General features: G+C 41.9%; 2 protein-coding genes across 7 annotated transcripts in view; one reads left to right on the top strand and one right to left on the bottom strand.

Moving 5' to 3' along the window:
- FAM186A (family with sequence similarity 186 member A) overlaps window positions 1-11,273 on the top strand; it is a 46,934-nt gene extending 35,661 nt beyond the window's left edge. The window contains 4 exon segments of the mRNA XM_021093091.1: window positions 2-663; window positions 5,862-6,054; window positions 9,810-9,961; window positions 10,846-11,273. Of these exon segments, the coding sequence (XP_020948750.1) occupies window positions 2-663; window positions 5,862-6,054; window positions 9,810-9,961; window positions 10,846-11,032 (1,194 nt within the window). The 3' untranslated portion in view covers window positions 11,033-11,273.
- Window positions 1-15,933, bottom strand: part of LARP4 (La ribonucleoprotein domain family member 4) — a 176,304-nt gene that overhangs the window by 108,524 nt on the left and 51,847 nt on the right. The window lies entirely within an intron of this gene.

Raw genomic sequence — 15,933 nt, 5'->3', positions numbered from 1 at the left:
CTCTCCTGTATCTAAGACAAGTAAGGAAAGATTGTCAACTATTTTTCCTCTGAAATCTAAATCTGCATTGGTCCATCCCAGGGTGCCAAGTTTCAAGGTATCTCAAGCCCCTTTTGCCACTAAGAAGTCCCAAATATCAGAGGTCTCTGACACTTCTGAAGAAACCCAGAGACCCCGAGATCCTTTTGCCGTGGAACAGTCTAGAACACATCTCACTGATTATAGGACACCAGTATCACAAACCCCTTACATTGACGAGGAGGTCCTCCCAACTCCCATTAAGCCTGTAACATCGCTACCTTCTCCTACGACTCAACTACCCAAAACATCGCAGAGCTCGCCTTCTGAATGGGACCAGACATCCCGATTTCCCCCTATTGATAAGCCCTGGATACTGACTTCAGTTTCAGGTACCAAGAAACCCAAGATGGTTGTATCTACTTCCTACACCCAAGAGCTCAAAGAGGAGAAGTATTTTGTTGATGTGGAAGCTCAGCGGAAGAATCTGATACTCTTAAATCAGGCCACAGAAGCTTCTAAACTCCCTTCGCAGCTATACACATCAGCTAAGAAGCTCATAATTGAGACACTTCATACGGACACAGTTCGGCTGGGATACCTATTCCGAAAATACATTGCCTATAGGCTGATCCAGCGTGCAAGGTAGATGTAAATGTTGTGTCCGGTTTTCCTGATTTCAAATATCCTCCCTCATTGCTCTATAGGTACATACATAGTTGTCAGATCAGATGTTCTAAAAGATTCTCTCATAGAAGGTCTTTGGGATGGAAGCGCACACACACACACACACACACACACACACACACGTCTTTTTAGGGCTGCACCCATGGCATATGGTTCCCAGGCTAGGGGTTGAACTGGAGCTGTAGCTGCCAGCCTACACCACAGCTACTTCAGTGTCAGTTCTGAGTCACATCTGCGACCTACGCTGCAGCTTGTGGCAATGCCAGATCCTTAATCCAATGAGTGAGGCCAGGGATAGACCTGACATCCCCATGGATACTAGTGGGGTGCTTACTAGTGGGAACTCCCAGGGACTTCTAATAAGAACTATTTTTGAATAAAGTAAATTCTGTAGAAGCTCTGTACGTAAAGATTCTACGTGTAAATGCTGAAGCACAGTTTTAGTGTTGTATTGCCACATGATCAGTGTAGTATGCCTGAAAAGCAATGATGGAGAGAACGTAAAATTAGACTAGATGTTGATAAGGAAACATTTCGTTTCCATACATGTTGAAGAAAGTCCTTAAAGATACTAAATGTTGTGGTGCCTAGATAGGATTTATATATTATTTAATTCATCAACATTAAAAAAACAGGAGTTCCCGTTGTGGCTCTGTGGTTAATGAATCTGACTAGGAACCATGAGGTTTCGGGTTCGATCCCTGGCCTTGTTCAGTGGGTTGAGGATCCGGCGTTGCCGTGAGCTGTGGTGTAGGTCGAAAACGCGGCTCAGATCTGGCGTTGCTGTGGCTCTGGCATAGGCTGGCGGCTACAGGTCCGATTAGACTCCTAGCCTGGGAACCTCCATATGTCATAAGAGCGGCCCTAGAAAAGGCAAAAAGACAAAAAACAAAAAACAAACAAAAAAAAACATTAAAAAAATATTCACTACATGCCAGAGGCTGGGTTAGGCCCAGGGGATGGAGGGTGGAAGAATACACAATAGATAAGCCATATCCCTGTCTTGAAGGCACTCAAAGTCTTCAGTTACAAAGACGATTATACAGCAGGATGTGGAAAGAACAACGGTGATATACTGCCAACCCGATACAAGAGAACTCAGGAGAAGCAAGAGTTGGGTAAAGCTTCTATGAGTCCAGACCTTTCAACTAAATCTCAAAGAACTTTTAGTAAAAGTCAGTAAGACAGCAAAGGCAGAGAGTCTGACAGAGCAAAGAAAAGAAGCAAGAAGAAGCAAAGTGTGCGTGTGCGTGTACGTGTGTGTGTGTGTGTGTGTGTGTGTGTGTGTATCTGTCTGTCTGGGGAAACTAGTAATTATTTTGGGTCACCATGAACCATATCCATGTAAGACGGCAAATTTAATTGATAAATGTGTTTGTTCTCACTGCTCCATCAGCTGGCCATTCCTCCATCTCTCTCTCCTTGGGCCTCCCTATTCCCTGAGACACAACAATATTGAAGTTTAGCCAGTTAATAACATTTCAATGAGCTGTAAGAGTTAAAGTGAAAGGAAGAGGCTCAAGTCTCTCGTTTTAAGTCAAAAGCTAGATATGAATGAGCTTAGCGAGGAAAGCACATTGAAAACTGAGAAAGGCCAAAGCAAGGCCTTTAATGCCAGTTAGCTAAGCTGTAAAAGCAAAGGAAAAGTTCTTTTTTTTTTTTTTTTTTTGTCTTTTTGCCATTTCTTGGGCCGCGGGATATGGAAGTTCCCAGGCTAGGGGTCGAATCGGAGCCATAGCCGCCAGCCTACACCACAACCACAGCAACGCGGGATCCAAGCCGAGTTTGCAACCTACACCACAGCTCACAGCAACGCCGGATCCTTAACCCACTGAGCAAGGTCAGAGATTGAACACGCAACCTCATAGTTCCTAGTCGGATTTGTTAACCACTGCGCCACCGCGGGAACTTCCAATGCTGGATCCTTTAACCCACTATGTTGGGCCAGGGATTGAACCTGTGTCCTGAGCTGCAGAGACACCGAGGATCCCATTGCATCACATCAGGAACTCCTAGATAGGGAATTTTAAATAATGAGATACCTCAGTGGTTACTATTGGACTAGGTGTTTAGATTACTGAATTATCTTTTAAAATACATGAACAATAAAATCTCTGAAATGAAACTGTAAATTTTTCCAAGTGATGACACATGATTTCAATAAGGAAAATTATGGGAAAAATCTAAAAGACTGACTAGATGGAAAAACAGTGGGAAAGATTTGATTTGAAAAACAAGTCTTATTGGGATGATCTAATACATAGCAGAGTGATTACAGTCAGCAATACTGTATTATAAATTTCAAAGTTGTTAAGAGACTAGGTCTTAATTTTTCTTGCCACAAGAAAAAAAATCATAATTATATGACATGATAGAGGGGTTACCTAACACTATGGTGCTAATCATATTGCAGTATATAAATACATCAAATCAACAAACTGCATAACTTAGAGTCATTTATATCTCTATTATGTTTATTATTATTATTATTATTTTTGTCTTTTGTCCTTTTAGGGCCACACCAGCAGCATATGGAGGTTCCCAGGCTAGGGGTCTAATCAGAGCTGTAGCTGCCCCCCTACGACACAGCCACAGCAACGCCAATACCGAGCCGCCTCTGGGACCTACACCACAGCTTACGGCAACGCCGGATCCTTAACCCACTGAGCAAGGGCAGGGACCGAACCCGCAACCTCATGGTTCCTAGTTGGATTCGTTTCTGCTGCTCCACGACACGAACTCCTCTATTAGGTTTATATATATAGACGCACACAGTCACTTCTATCTCAAATATACATCAAAGAGGGTTATCAGGATGCTACCCACTTGCTTCATTGAAAACTCTGTTATTTGTAGGAATGAGTGTAATAGGCATTCTGCAGTTCATGAAGAGACATGATTAAAAACACATGTAGCGAGTTTCCGTCGTGGCGCAGTGGTTAACGAATCCGACTAGGAACCATGAGGTTGCGGGTTCTATCCCTGGCCTTGGTCAGTGGGTTAAAGATCCAGCGTTTCCGTGAGCTGTGGTTTGGGTCACAGACTCGGCTTGGATCCGGAGTTGCTGTGGCTCTGGTGTAGGCCGGTGGCTTCAGCTCTGATTGGATCCCTGGCCTGGGAACCTCCATGTGCCGCGAGAGCGGCTCAAGAAAAAGGCAAAAAGACAAAAACAAAAAACAAAATACATGTAATAAAGATGGTTGTAGGAGTGGAAAAATAGAAATAAAAACCACCTATGGGATATGAAAAAAAACCCTAAGGTTCTTGGAAAATTAAATTGATTATAATTAGTTAAATTAATTCAGGAAGCTTAAATATTTAAGTATTAAATGATCCATATATATAGTAGGTTCTAAGCTATTAATTATAACCCACAAGAGACCTAAGAGTTATTCCCTCCCCCCATGTATGTAAAATACATATATTCAGAAAAATACCTTCAGTGGGTTCTCATTGCCTACCCCTCAAAAAATCCAAACTCCTTAACATGGCTTTTTAAAGCCTTTCATAATCCAGCTAATTCATAATCCATAATCACCCCCCACTACATCCTTTCACATATCTGTGGTCTAAAAATCCCAAACTACTCATCACTCCTAAAATACAACTTTCATTTTCTTGCCTTTGTTTTTAGTACTCCCTCAACCTAGAATTCTACATCCTCTTCTCAAACTTTAGTGGCTGTAAGATTTACCTGAGATTAAAAAAAAAAAAAAAAAACCCACAGGGAGTTCCCACTATGGTGCAGTTGGTTAAGAATCCACTGGAGTGGCTCAGGTTGCAGCTGCAGCTCAGATTCAATCCCTGACCCAGGAACATCCATATGTTGCAGATGCAGGCATTAAAAAGCAAAAACAAAAAAACCAAACCAAAAAGAAAAAAAAAAAAAACAACTCAGATCCTGGGAGTTTCCTTGTGGCACAGTGGGTTAAGGACTGGGCATTGTCACTACAGTGGCCTGGGTTGCTGCTGTGGCAGGCATAGGTCCCTGGCCTAGGAACGGACAGATGCTGCAGGCGTGGCCAACAACAACAACAACAAAACAAACAAACAGAAAACCCAAAACCAGATCCTGAAGCCTACCACCAAGCTTTTTTATTCAAAAAGTCTGGGGAGGCACCATGGAATCTGTATTTTCAACAGGCACCATCCCCCACAAAATGACTCGGTCCAGGTGATCAGGGTCCACACTTGGAGAAATATGGGTATTGTGGAAAGAGAGATCTGGGTTTGCTTCCCAAATCTGTTATTTATTAATTATATGACTTTAGACAATTATTTTGCTCGGATTTCTCTTCATCTCTGTAGAATGGGAATGGCAAAAAAAAAAAAAAAAAATCTGTTTAGGAGGCCCAAATGATGTGGTACACATTACTGTAAAGAGAGTACTACCTTTTTATGATTTCTCAAGATCCGACTCACCATCTTCCTGTGAAGCCTTCTTTAATTCTCTTGTTAGAATTAATTATGCTTTCCTTTTTGCTCAAACTGCTAAACTGCTGTTTAGTATTTATTTCATTCTCTCTGCCACAGTTAATTTATTAGTCTCCTAATCTTGCTTGTAAGTGCTTTGAAGGCAAGGACAGTCTTTTTCATTAATTATGTTAACTACTATTTCATTTCATTTTGCTTTTTAAGGCCACACCTGCAGCATATGGAAGTTCCCAGGCTAGGGGTCGAATAGGAGCTAGAACTGCCAGTCTCCGACACAAACACAGCAACATGGGATCTAAGCTGTGTCTGCGAACTGCACCACAGCTCACAGCCACGCCGGATCCCCAACCCACCAAGCGAGGCCAGGGATCAAATCCGCATCCTCATGGATACTAGTCAAGTTCTTTACTGATAAGCCAGGGAAATGTCCCTTTTATATAGTTTATATAAGTACTAAAATATTAATAAATTAAAGATTAATAACCAATGCTACTGTAACACTAAAAAAATTCTGTGAAGAGTTTAAAATTTGACAGTCATATAGAGTTTTGAAAGTTTAGTCATACAGGGAACTAGTTTGAGGTCTCATTCAGCATGCCTCCCATCTTTATCCCATCTCTCTGCTTAGTAAGGATGAAATGAAAATGGTAAGTTACTGAGGCCAGGTTTGCTGAGTTAGGATCAGAAATTATATCAATCTAATCCTTATTAATTTTTCCAAGAAACAACATAGTCAAACGATTACAAGCCATCCAGAATACTGGGAGAGGCTATGAGACTCAGAACCTCTACATAATGCTGAACAGAATTGATGACTACCAGAAAAAAGTGATGCGGATCTGGTCGGAGAAGCAGAAATCTCTACAGCAGAAACGGAATCAGTGTCTGAGGAAAACAATGTACTTATTTAGCCAGGTAATCTGTTTTCTATTTCCTCTCCCCAGTGTGTTGTGAAAGCCATAAGCTTTGAAAATAACATTTACCGGGAGTTCCCGTTGTGGCTTATTGGTAAAGAACCTGACTAGGATCCGTGAGGATGTGGGTTCGATCCCTGGCCTTGCTCAGTGGTTAAGGATCTGGTGTTGCTGTGAGCTGTGGTGTAGGTCGCAGACGAGGCTCAGATCCTGCGTTGCTGTGGCTATGGTGTAGGCCGGCAGCTACAGAGCCAATACAACCTCTAGCCTGGGAGCTTCCATATGCCGCTTTAAAGAAAAAAAAAAGAAAAGAAAAGAAAAAGAAAATAACATTTACCTGGAGACACCATGTATATTCGTTTCCTAATGCTGCTGTTAACAAATTACAAACTTGATGGCTTACAACAACAGAGATGTACTCTCTTACATTTCTGGAGGCCAGTTTCAGAAATCAAGGTGTTGGTGGGGTTGTTCCTTCTGAAGGCCCTGAGGGAGAAATTTGTTTCAGGCCCCTCTCTCCTAGATTTTGGTGGCTATGGCCAATCCTTGACATTCCTTGACTTGTAGCAGCGTAACTCCAATCTCTGCCCCTGTCCTTCCCATGGCCTTCTTCCCAGTGTGTTTTAAGTCTTCTTCCCTCTTAAAAAGGCACATGTCATTAGATTTAGAACTCACCTTGTTAAACCAGGATGATCTCATCTTCAGATCCTTAACGTAATTACATCTGTAAAGACCTTTTTCCAAATAAGTCTTCATGCACAGGTTCTAGGTGAACACAGCTTTTGAGGAGTTCACCATTCAACCCACTACACTGTGACTTCAGTGAAACTCATGGATACTAGTCAAGTTCTTTACTGACAACAGGCATACAGGCTGGACTAACAACAGGCATACAGGCATACAGGCTGGACTCCTCTAGAGAGGAGAAAAGATTAGAACAGGAGAGACTTTGAGAAATGCTCAACTCCTTCCTAGTCAACCCATATGTACCAGCCTCTAGATATGAAATCTCTCTCTCTCTTTTTTTTTAATGTCCACACCCATGACATTTGGAAGTTCCCAGGCCAGGGATTGAATCTGAGTCGCTATGCTGCAGCAATGGCAACACTAGGTCCTTTAATACGCTGTACCTCACTAGGGATTGAACCTTTGCCCCCTGCAGCCACCTGGGCCGCTGAAGTCGGACTCTTAACCCACTGAGCCACAGCGGGAGCTCCTAGATATGACGCATAAAGTCACGGCTCTCCAGCTGATTCTTGGTAGTTACTTCTTTCCTCTAAACTATAGAAAGGCAAGTTTTAATATCATGCATTTACAAGAAAGGAGATAAGGCTTTACTTGCATACACAACAGCAGGTACAGATGATCTTGTTAAACTCTAATATCTACTCATTATGCCCCTCTCTGAAATAAATGTCAGTATGTTTTTGGAAGTGATAGTGATCTTCCAAAAGTTATAGAGTGGAGATTAGAGTTATTTGCTCTGGGATCACATGCCCCTGTTTCTTTCTCCAGCATGGAGTTCTGGTACATTCTTGGAGTTCTAGGAATATTTTTCTATTTATATATCCTTTACTTTCACTAAGCTAATATATATGATTAGCTTATTCACTACTTTAGAAGGTGCAGAAAGGCTTCTCATTAGAGCCTGATCCAAATCAGATATGTTGTGAATTTTCCAGAAGTTACCTTTTAAATATTAAAGCTCTCTGGAAAAAAAAAAAAAAGACAAAAAAAAAATGGCATTCCTGTTGTGGCTCAGTGGTTAATGAATCTGACTAGGAACCATGAGGTTGCGGGTTCAATCCCTGGCCTTGCTCAGTGGGTTAAGGATCTGGCGTTGTAGTGAGCTGAGGTGCAGGTTGCAGACGTGGCTCAGATCTGGCATTGCTGTGGCTGTGGTGTAGGCCAGCGGCTACAGTTCTGATTAGACCCCTAGCCTGGGAACCTCCTTATGCCGCGGGAGCGGCCCTAGAAAAGACAAAAAAAAAAAAAAAAGAGATAACAAAGCTCTCTGACTCCCCAAATTAGATAGGTTCTGGGTTTGGAAATTATGACCAATCTAGATGGAGTAAAGCTAGATGAACTGGTAGTATCATGAGCTAACAGGAATCACAATGTCCAGGGCATTTCAGAGGATTAAAAGGAGTCTGGGATCAGGGAAGCTAGAACTTAGATGATGAGGTGGCTATCAAAGGCATCACTAAGGGAGAAGAAAAAGCAAAAGGAAGAAGAGTGTAGAAATAGACATTACACTGCATCAGAGATAGCAGTCAAGAGGATGGTTCTGCTACTAGAGGTCTGAGTTCAAATCAGCTTCACCATAAACTAGCTAAGAGACCTTAGGTAAGCCACCTAACTTTTCTGGGCCTCAAATTCCCAACACTGAGACAACAGCAATAACAGCACCTACCTCATAAGTTTGTTGTAATTATGAAATGAGTTAACATACAGAAAGAATCTGACAGTCAATGTTAGCTGTCGTTACATTTGCACAGTGCTTCACAATTTATGAAGTTCTCCCAAATATAGTATCTTATACAACTCTCATAACAACCCTATGTTATTATTCTTATTTTAGAAATGGAGAAGAAAGAGGTGCAGATAAAATTAGCAACTAATCCAAAGTCACTCATTCAGTCCAAAGGAGAGGACTGAAACTAGAACTTAATGCAGGACCAAGGTTTTGTTTCTTTGTTTAGTTTTGTTGTCTTTTTAGGGCCCCACCCACGGCATATGAAGGTTCCTAGGCTAGGGGTTGAATCGGAGCTGTAGCTGCTGGCCTACACCACAGCCACAGCAACTTGGGATCCAAGCTTTGTCTGTGACCTACACCAGAGCTCACAGCAGTCCCGGATCCTTAACCCACTGAGCGAGGGCAGGGATCAAACCTGCGCCCTCATGGATGCTAGTTAGATTTGTTTCCACTGAGCTATGACAGGAACTCTAGGACCATGGTTTTTATATATCATAACTGCCAACTCTGAAATCATGTGTTGGAAGTGGGTAGAATTTGAGTAGTGGTTGGAGGAAGGGAGAAAGGGCATAGGTTTTTTGTTGTTGTTGTTGTTGTTGTTGTTGTCTTATGTCTCTTTAGGGCAGCACCAGAGGAATAGGGAGGTTCCCAGGCTTACAGCAATGCAAGATCTGAGCCGTGTCTGTGACGTACACCACAGCTTATGGCAATGCTGCATCCCCAACCCACCGAGTGAGGCCAGGGATAGAACCCACATCCTTATGGACACCATGGACACCAGTCGGGTTTCTTTTTTTTTTTTTAATGTCTCTTTTACACTATATATATATTTGGACTTTTTGTCTTTTTATTAGGGCCTCGCCTGAGGCATATGAAGGTTCCCAGGCTAGAGGTTGAATCAGAACTGTAGCTGCTGGCCTACGTCACAGCCACAGCAACACGGGATCCAAGCCATGTCTGCGATCTACACCACAGCTCACAGCGATGCCAGATCCTTAACCCACTGAGCAAGGCCAGGGATTGAACCCGCATCCTTATGGATGCTAGTCGAGTTCGCTAACCACTGCGCCAGGACAGGAACTCTGACACCAGTCGGGTTTGTTAATCACTGAGCCACGATGAGAACTCCTTTTTGTTTTGTTTGTTTGTTTGTTTTGGGGGGGCGTAGGTCTTTAGATTCATAAACCCATGGAAAAGGAAGTGTCATAGTTTAGCTCAGAAGAACTTCCTAAAGACTGGCTCTTTCTTTTCATGGATTCCTTTTTCTGATTTATTTTTAGCTCCAAGAGATATATAAACTGAATCTCAATCAACCTATCCCTTTGATCATGGACAAGAAGCAAGTACATGTCTCTACCAAACTGGTTCAACAGCCATTCCTAAAGCTACTAAGAGAAGAGGACAGAAAGTATTACATATTCAATAAATTTGGGTATGTGGTAGGAAAGACATTAAACTTCTCTTTGGATAATATATGGGACCTAATGCTTTTTTTTTTTTTTCCTGCCCAAGAGCTTCCCTTTCTCCATCATTTTGATATGGTGCAGTAGAGAGTCTAAGGAGGTATTAATTTTCCTAGTTAATTAATTTATTTATTTAAATCTTTTTAGGGTCACACCACGGCATATAGAAGGTCCCAGACTAGGGATCAAATTGAAGCTGTAGCTGCAAGCCTACACCACAGCCACATCAATGCCAGATCCAAGCCACATCTGCAACCTACACCGAAACTCACAGCAACACCGGATCCTTAACACACTAAGCAAGGCCAGGGATCAAATCCTTGTCCTCATGGTTACTAGTCAGGCTCATTACCACTGAGCCATAACAGGAACTCTGTTTCTTAGCTAATTTAGCAAGAGGCTTATTTATACTTAAATATTTAACATCCAGTTTTGAGTTCCTTTTTAAAAATAAAGTTGATTCTTCCTTACTAAGAAACAAATTATTTTAATACAGAATGAAGACACTTAGAAGCATTATTTATTTATTTTTTAAAGAAGGTAGGAACTTTGGGAAAGAAGGAGAAAAGATTGTGGCTAAGGAAAAAATAGCCTGGATATGGAATGTATACTTCCTGAAGCTAATAAAGCAGCTTTAAAATGGATTAGTAGGTGAAGTCATGGAAATGCAACTTTCAGGATAAAAGGAAAGCTATTTCTGCAAATTCTGCTGTTTTAATCCATCTCTTAGTCAAAGTGGGCAGAGCTGATGTTCCTCAGTGCCAGGGAGGGCTTAATAGGAAGGGTATATTTTGAATGGTTAAGGAGCTCAGGAGAGTTTGACCCTTCCAAACAATGCTCTCTGCTTCTCTAGACAAGAAGACCAAATGGAAGCCATCTGGAATGCAGATCTATCCACTTCAAGCTACCCAATCACAGAGAAGCCATCAATGTATTCACTCTGGGCCCAGCTGGGTGGGTACCCAGATATTCCTATGCTGCTCCAGTTAGATGTTCATTCTGTCTTCAGAAGATCTCTTACATGCATCCAATCAAAGTAAGTTAAAGCCTGGGAGCACTCTAGTACCCCGGCCTTTGGTACATACCTTTCGTTTCCCTAACTTGACTTTCTCTTACGGCATCAGGGAGGTACCAAAAGTAGGTTCTTGGTGTGAGGTCAGACTCACACCAGTCATAAAACAGTACAGGTAAGGAGTTCCCTCCATGGCTCAGCAGTTAATGAACCCAACTAGGATCCATGAGGACTCAGGTTTGATCCCTGGCCTCACTCACTAGGTCAAAGATCTGGTGTTGCTATGAGCTGCAGTATGGGTTGCAGACACAGCTTGGATCTGGCATTGCTGTGGCTGTGGCATAGGCTGGCAGCCCTGGCTTGGGAACCTCCATTTGCTTTTTAGGGTGCAGCCCTAAAAAGCAAAAAAAAACAAACAAACAAAAAAAAAACAAAAAAAAACTTCAGTTAAATTCAGCATTAGTCTTTTAGTGTTTCTTCCCAAAGGCCTGCAGATGTCACTACTGGAATAATATAAACAAATAAACAAAAACCAGTTATGACACCATGAAACGTAATCTAACACCAGACAGGTCTACTTTACTTTGAATTCCACATTTAGGGATTTATCACTGGAGTACCAGAAAAACCATAGTAGAATGCTTTTCTTTTTCTTTTTTGTTGTATTTTAGAGCTGCACCTGAGGCATATAGAAGGTCTAGGCCAGGGGTCGAATCAGAGCTATAGCTGCCGGCCTATACCACAGCCACAGCAATGCTAGATCCGAGCTGCATCTGTGATCTGCACCACAGCTTATGGCAACACCGGATTCTTAACCCACTGAGTGAGGCCAGGGATGGAACTTGCATCCCCATGGATCCCAGTAGGATTCGTTTTGGCTGCGCCACAGTGGGAACTCCCATACAAAGTAGAATGCTTTTGTCTACTTCATGATTCAGTAACATGACCTTAAATGCAGTTGTCACATCTAGGCCTATTTTGAAGTAAATTTGGTGCTTTCATCCCAGGATATACTAAATAGACTCAGAGAACAGATAAAATGGTCACGTGGTTCCATGTTTCCGAATTCTGTTAAATCAAATTGTTACTGAAACTGTTGGAAATCATTCCAGTGGAAATAAAGAGTTCTGGAGTCTGCATTACCTCTTTCAGGGTAGAGAATTACTTAATGTTTTAAACCTCGAATTTATTATTTTTTTAAACTAAGAATTTATAAAATTGAACTTTTGTGACTTGAAAGAGTTCATGGGAGCAGTTTCATTTAGTCTGATGAAACCCAAGGCCTGGGATAAGAAGAAAGAGTGTTAACGCACACATTTGTTTAGGTGGCAGATCCCATGAAATAGGACACTTAAAATTCTAAAATAAAGTAAAATAGCAGAAATATTACTATATAGGAGTTCCCGTAGTGGCTCAGTGGTTAACGAATCCGACTAGGAACCATGAGGTTTTGGGTTTGATCCCTGGCCTTGCTCAGTGGGTTAAGGATCTGGCATTGCCATGAGCTGTGGTGTAGGTCACAGATGTGGCTCGGATCCCGCATTGCTGTGGCTCTGGGGTAGGCCGGGGACTACAGCTCTGATTCGAACCCTAGCCTGGGAACCTCCATATGCCGCGGGAGTGGCCCAAGAAAAATGGCAAAAAGACAAAAAATATATATAATGCATACTATATAAAGTCCTATACTATGAGCACTAGTGTTCATGATAAAAAGTAACCAAACCAGGAAGTTCCCATCGTGGCGCAGCAGAAACGAATCTGACTAGGAACCATGAGGTTGTGGATTCAATCCCTGGCCTCGCTTAGTGGGTTAAGGATCCTGTGTTGCTGTGGCTGTGGCTGTGGCCCGCAGCTGTAGTTTCGATTAGACCCCTAGCCTGGGAACCTCCATATGCCCTAAGTGCAGTCCTAAAAAGCCAAAAAAAAAAGGTAACCAAAGCAAATGTTACCATTAAGTTGAACAAGCATGACTCCTAAGTTATAGGTTATAATCAGAAAGCAACTTTTTGTCTACTATTTTCCCTTACATTTTTCAGTGATTAAATTAATTAACAGGTTATTTGGAGGGATAATATTGCTAAATTAATGACTATAGTGCCTGAGACAAGATGTATAAATTTTTCTTTGAATAATACTTCCTTTTTCCTCCATTTCATAGATAGCTTCAATGATTAGATAGTCTACTGACCTAACAACTCACTTCTTCCTCATGCTAAATCCTACAAACTTAGGGAGGCTCTTACTTCCAGTTTACTGCTTGGAAGGATTCAGAATCAAGGCACTTTAAGATTTTTTTTTTTTTTTAGTGTAATGTATATACATTCAACCTCTTTAGGATATAGTTCTGAGTCCTGACGAATACATCCCACTAATCTATTTGCAGTCCCTATAGTTTTCCCTTTTCCATAATGTCATATAAATGAAAGTATGTAGTATGTAACTTTTTTTGCTTTTTAGGGCTGCACCTGAAGCATATGGAAGTTCCCAGGCTAGGGGTCAAATAGAGCTACAGCTGATGGCCTATGCCACAATCACAGCAACACCAGATCAGAGTCATGTCTGCAACCTACACCACAGCTCATGGCAACACTGGATCCTTAACCCAGGATTGAAGAGTGAGGCCAGGCATTGAACCTGCATCCTCATGGATAGTAGCTGGGTTCAGAATCTGCTGAGCCACAATGGGAACTCCTAGTATGTAACTTCTGAATATGGCTTTTTCCACTTGGCATAATTCATGTGAGATTCACCCATGCCGCGTTGTGTGTATCAGTAATTCATTTCTTATTACTTACTGACTAGTATTATTCTATCGTATGGCTGTACTATATTTGTTTTACTCATTCACCAGGTCAGGGACAGACATTTGAGGTGTTTCCAATTTTTGGCAATTATAAATAAAACTGCCATTAAAATTCATATACAGGTTTGGAGAGTAAAGGTAAATTTTCATTACTCTTAGAAAAGTACCCAGGAATAGGATTGCTGGTTTGTACGATAAGTGTATGTTTACTTTATAAGAAATGGCTAAGCTATTTTCCAAAGTGACTGTACATCCATTTACAGTTACGCAGTAGGGCTAATTCTTACCCTGCCTTTAGACGAAACTTAGATGGTTCCATAACATTTACGGTAACTTTAGTAATATAAAGTTTAGTAATTTAAGCTTTTTATTAATATAAGTTTAGTAATATAAATTTATCTGGTCAGTAATTAAAATGTCCAGTACCATGTAAAATAAAGCCTTAATTTTGTTTTCAAGTTCTCCTCTCTTTCAGCTTAGATTATTGTAACTTACAGTCAGGGACGCAGGAAGCAGGACATGAACAGCTTCTTTTATGGCTTAATTTTTTTTTTATTTTTTATTTTTTGTCTTTTTAGGGTCGCACCCATGGCATATAGTTCCCAGGCTAGGGGTCAGACTGGAGCTACTGCTGCTGGCCTATGCCTCAGCCACAGCAACCTGTCTGTGACCTACACCACAGCTCACTGAAACACTGGATCCCCAACTCACTGAGGGAGGCCAGGGATCAAACCCTCATTGTCATGAATACTAGTCAGATTTGTTTTCCACTGGGCCACAGTGGGAACTCCCTGGCTTTCTTTTGTTCCTACTTTTCCAGCTTGTTAGTATTGGACCTCTTATGGGTAGAGCTCTGAAAAAGGAGAGGGAAGAGAAAGAGCAAGTTCTCATTGACTACTACCGTTGCATCTTTTTTTTTTTTTTTTTTTTTTTTTTGTCTTTTTGTCTTTTTGTTGTTGTTGTTGTTGCTATTTCTTGGGCCGCTCCCGCGGCATATGGAGGTTCCCAGGCTAGGGGTTGAATCGGAGCTGTAGCCACCAGCCTACGCCAGAGCCACAGCAACGCGGGATCCGAGCCGCGTCTGCAACCTATACCACAGCTCACGGCAACGCCGGATCGTTAACCCACTGAGCAAGGGCAGGGACCGAACCCTAAACCTCATGGTTCCTAGTCGGATTCGTTAACCACTGCGCCACGACGGGAACTCCCTACCGTTGCATCTTCTAACATCATTGACTCCTGAATGCGACAGATTTTTAGAGCTAACTCTTTCACGGGGTACTTGGTGAGCTGGCAGTCATCATCTCTGGAGATCACTCATCTGCAGATTTTTTTTTTTTTTTTTGCTTTTTTCTTTAGGGCCATACCCTCCGCATATGGAAGTTCTCAGGTAATGGGGCAAATCAGAGCTACAGCTGATGGCCTACACCATAGCTACAGCAACGCGGGATCTTAGCCAGGTTTGTGACCTACACCACAGGTCACGGTAACACTGGATCTTTAACCCACTGAGCAAGGTCAGGGATCAGACCCGCTTCCTCATGAACACTAGTTGGATTCCTTTCCACAGAGCCACGATGGGAAGTCCTCATCTGCAGATTTCTTGATCGTGGCAGATACATTTCTAATCCAACTAGTTGTTTGCATTTGTGATACCTCCAACTTCTCTCTGCCGAGGTATGTTTGCATATTTGGGCAGCTCTTCTGCACAGAATTCATGACAGCCCTATGCTAGCTCTCTTGGGTATATGTGTATGTGTGGCCTTCATCTAATCTCTAGGAAACACTTGAGCCTTCTTTGTCCAGATAAACTCTAAGGCTGAAGGCTTATCCCAATGTAGCAGCAGCTTTTTCTTTGCTTCTGTCACTAGAGCAGGTAGCCAATTAATCATCTGCCTTAATTTTTTTGTGTTTGTTTTTTGTTTGTTTTTTAGTTTGTTTTTAGGTGTAGAATCAGGCCCCTGTCTATTGGGCCTCCAAACTAAAGGCTTGTGTTAAGTTCTTAGAGTGAAGGAAGGGTAGAAGCACACTCAAAATCCTCTTTTCCTTGACCATTTTGTACTCTCAGAGTGAGTAAGAAGATTGAGTCAATAACTTTGTAAATCCTAGTCCAGCACTTTCCTTTG

This window comes from Sus scrofa, chromosome 5 (genome assembly GCF_000003025.6).
Source record: "Sus scrofa isolate TJ Tabasco breed Duroc chromosome 5, Sscrofa11.1, whole genome shotgun sequence".
Classification (NCBI taxonomy): Eukaryota; Metazoa; Chordata; class Mammalia; order Artiodactyla; family Suidae; genus Sus; species Sus scrofa.
Note: the sequence above shows the minus strand (reverse complement) of the source record. Positions and strands in the feature narration are given on the sequence as shown.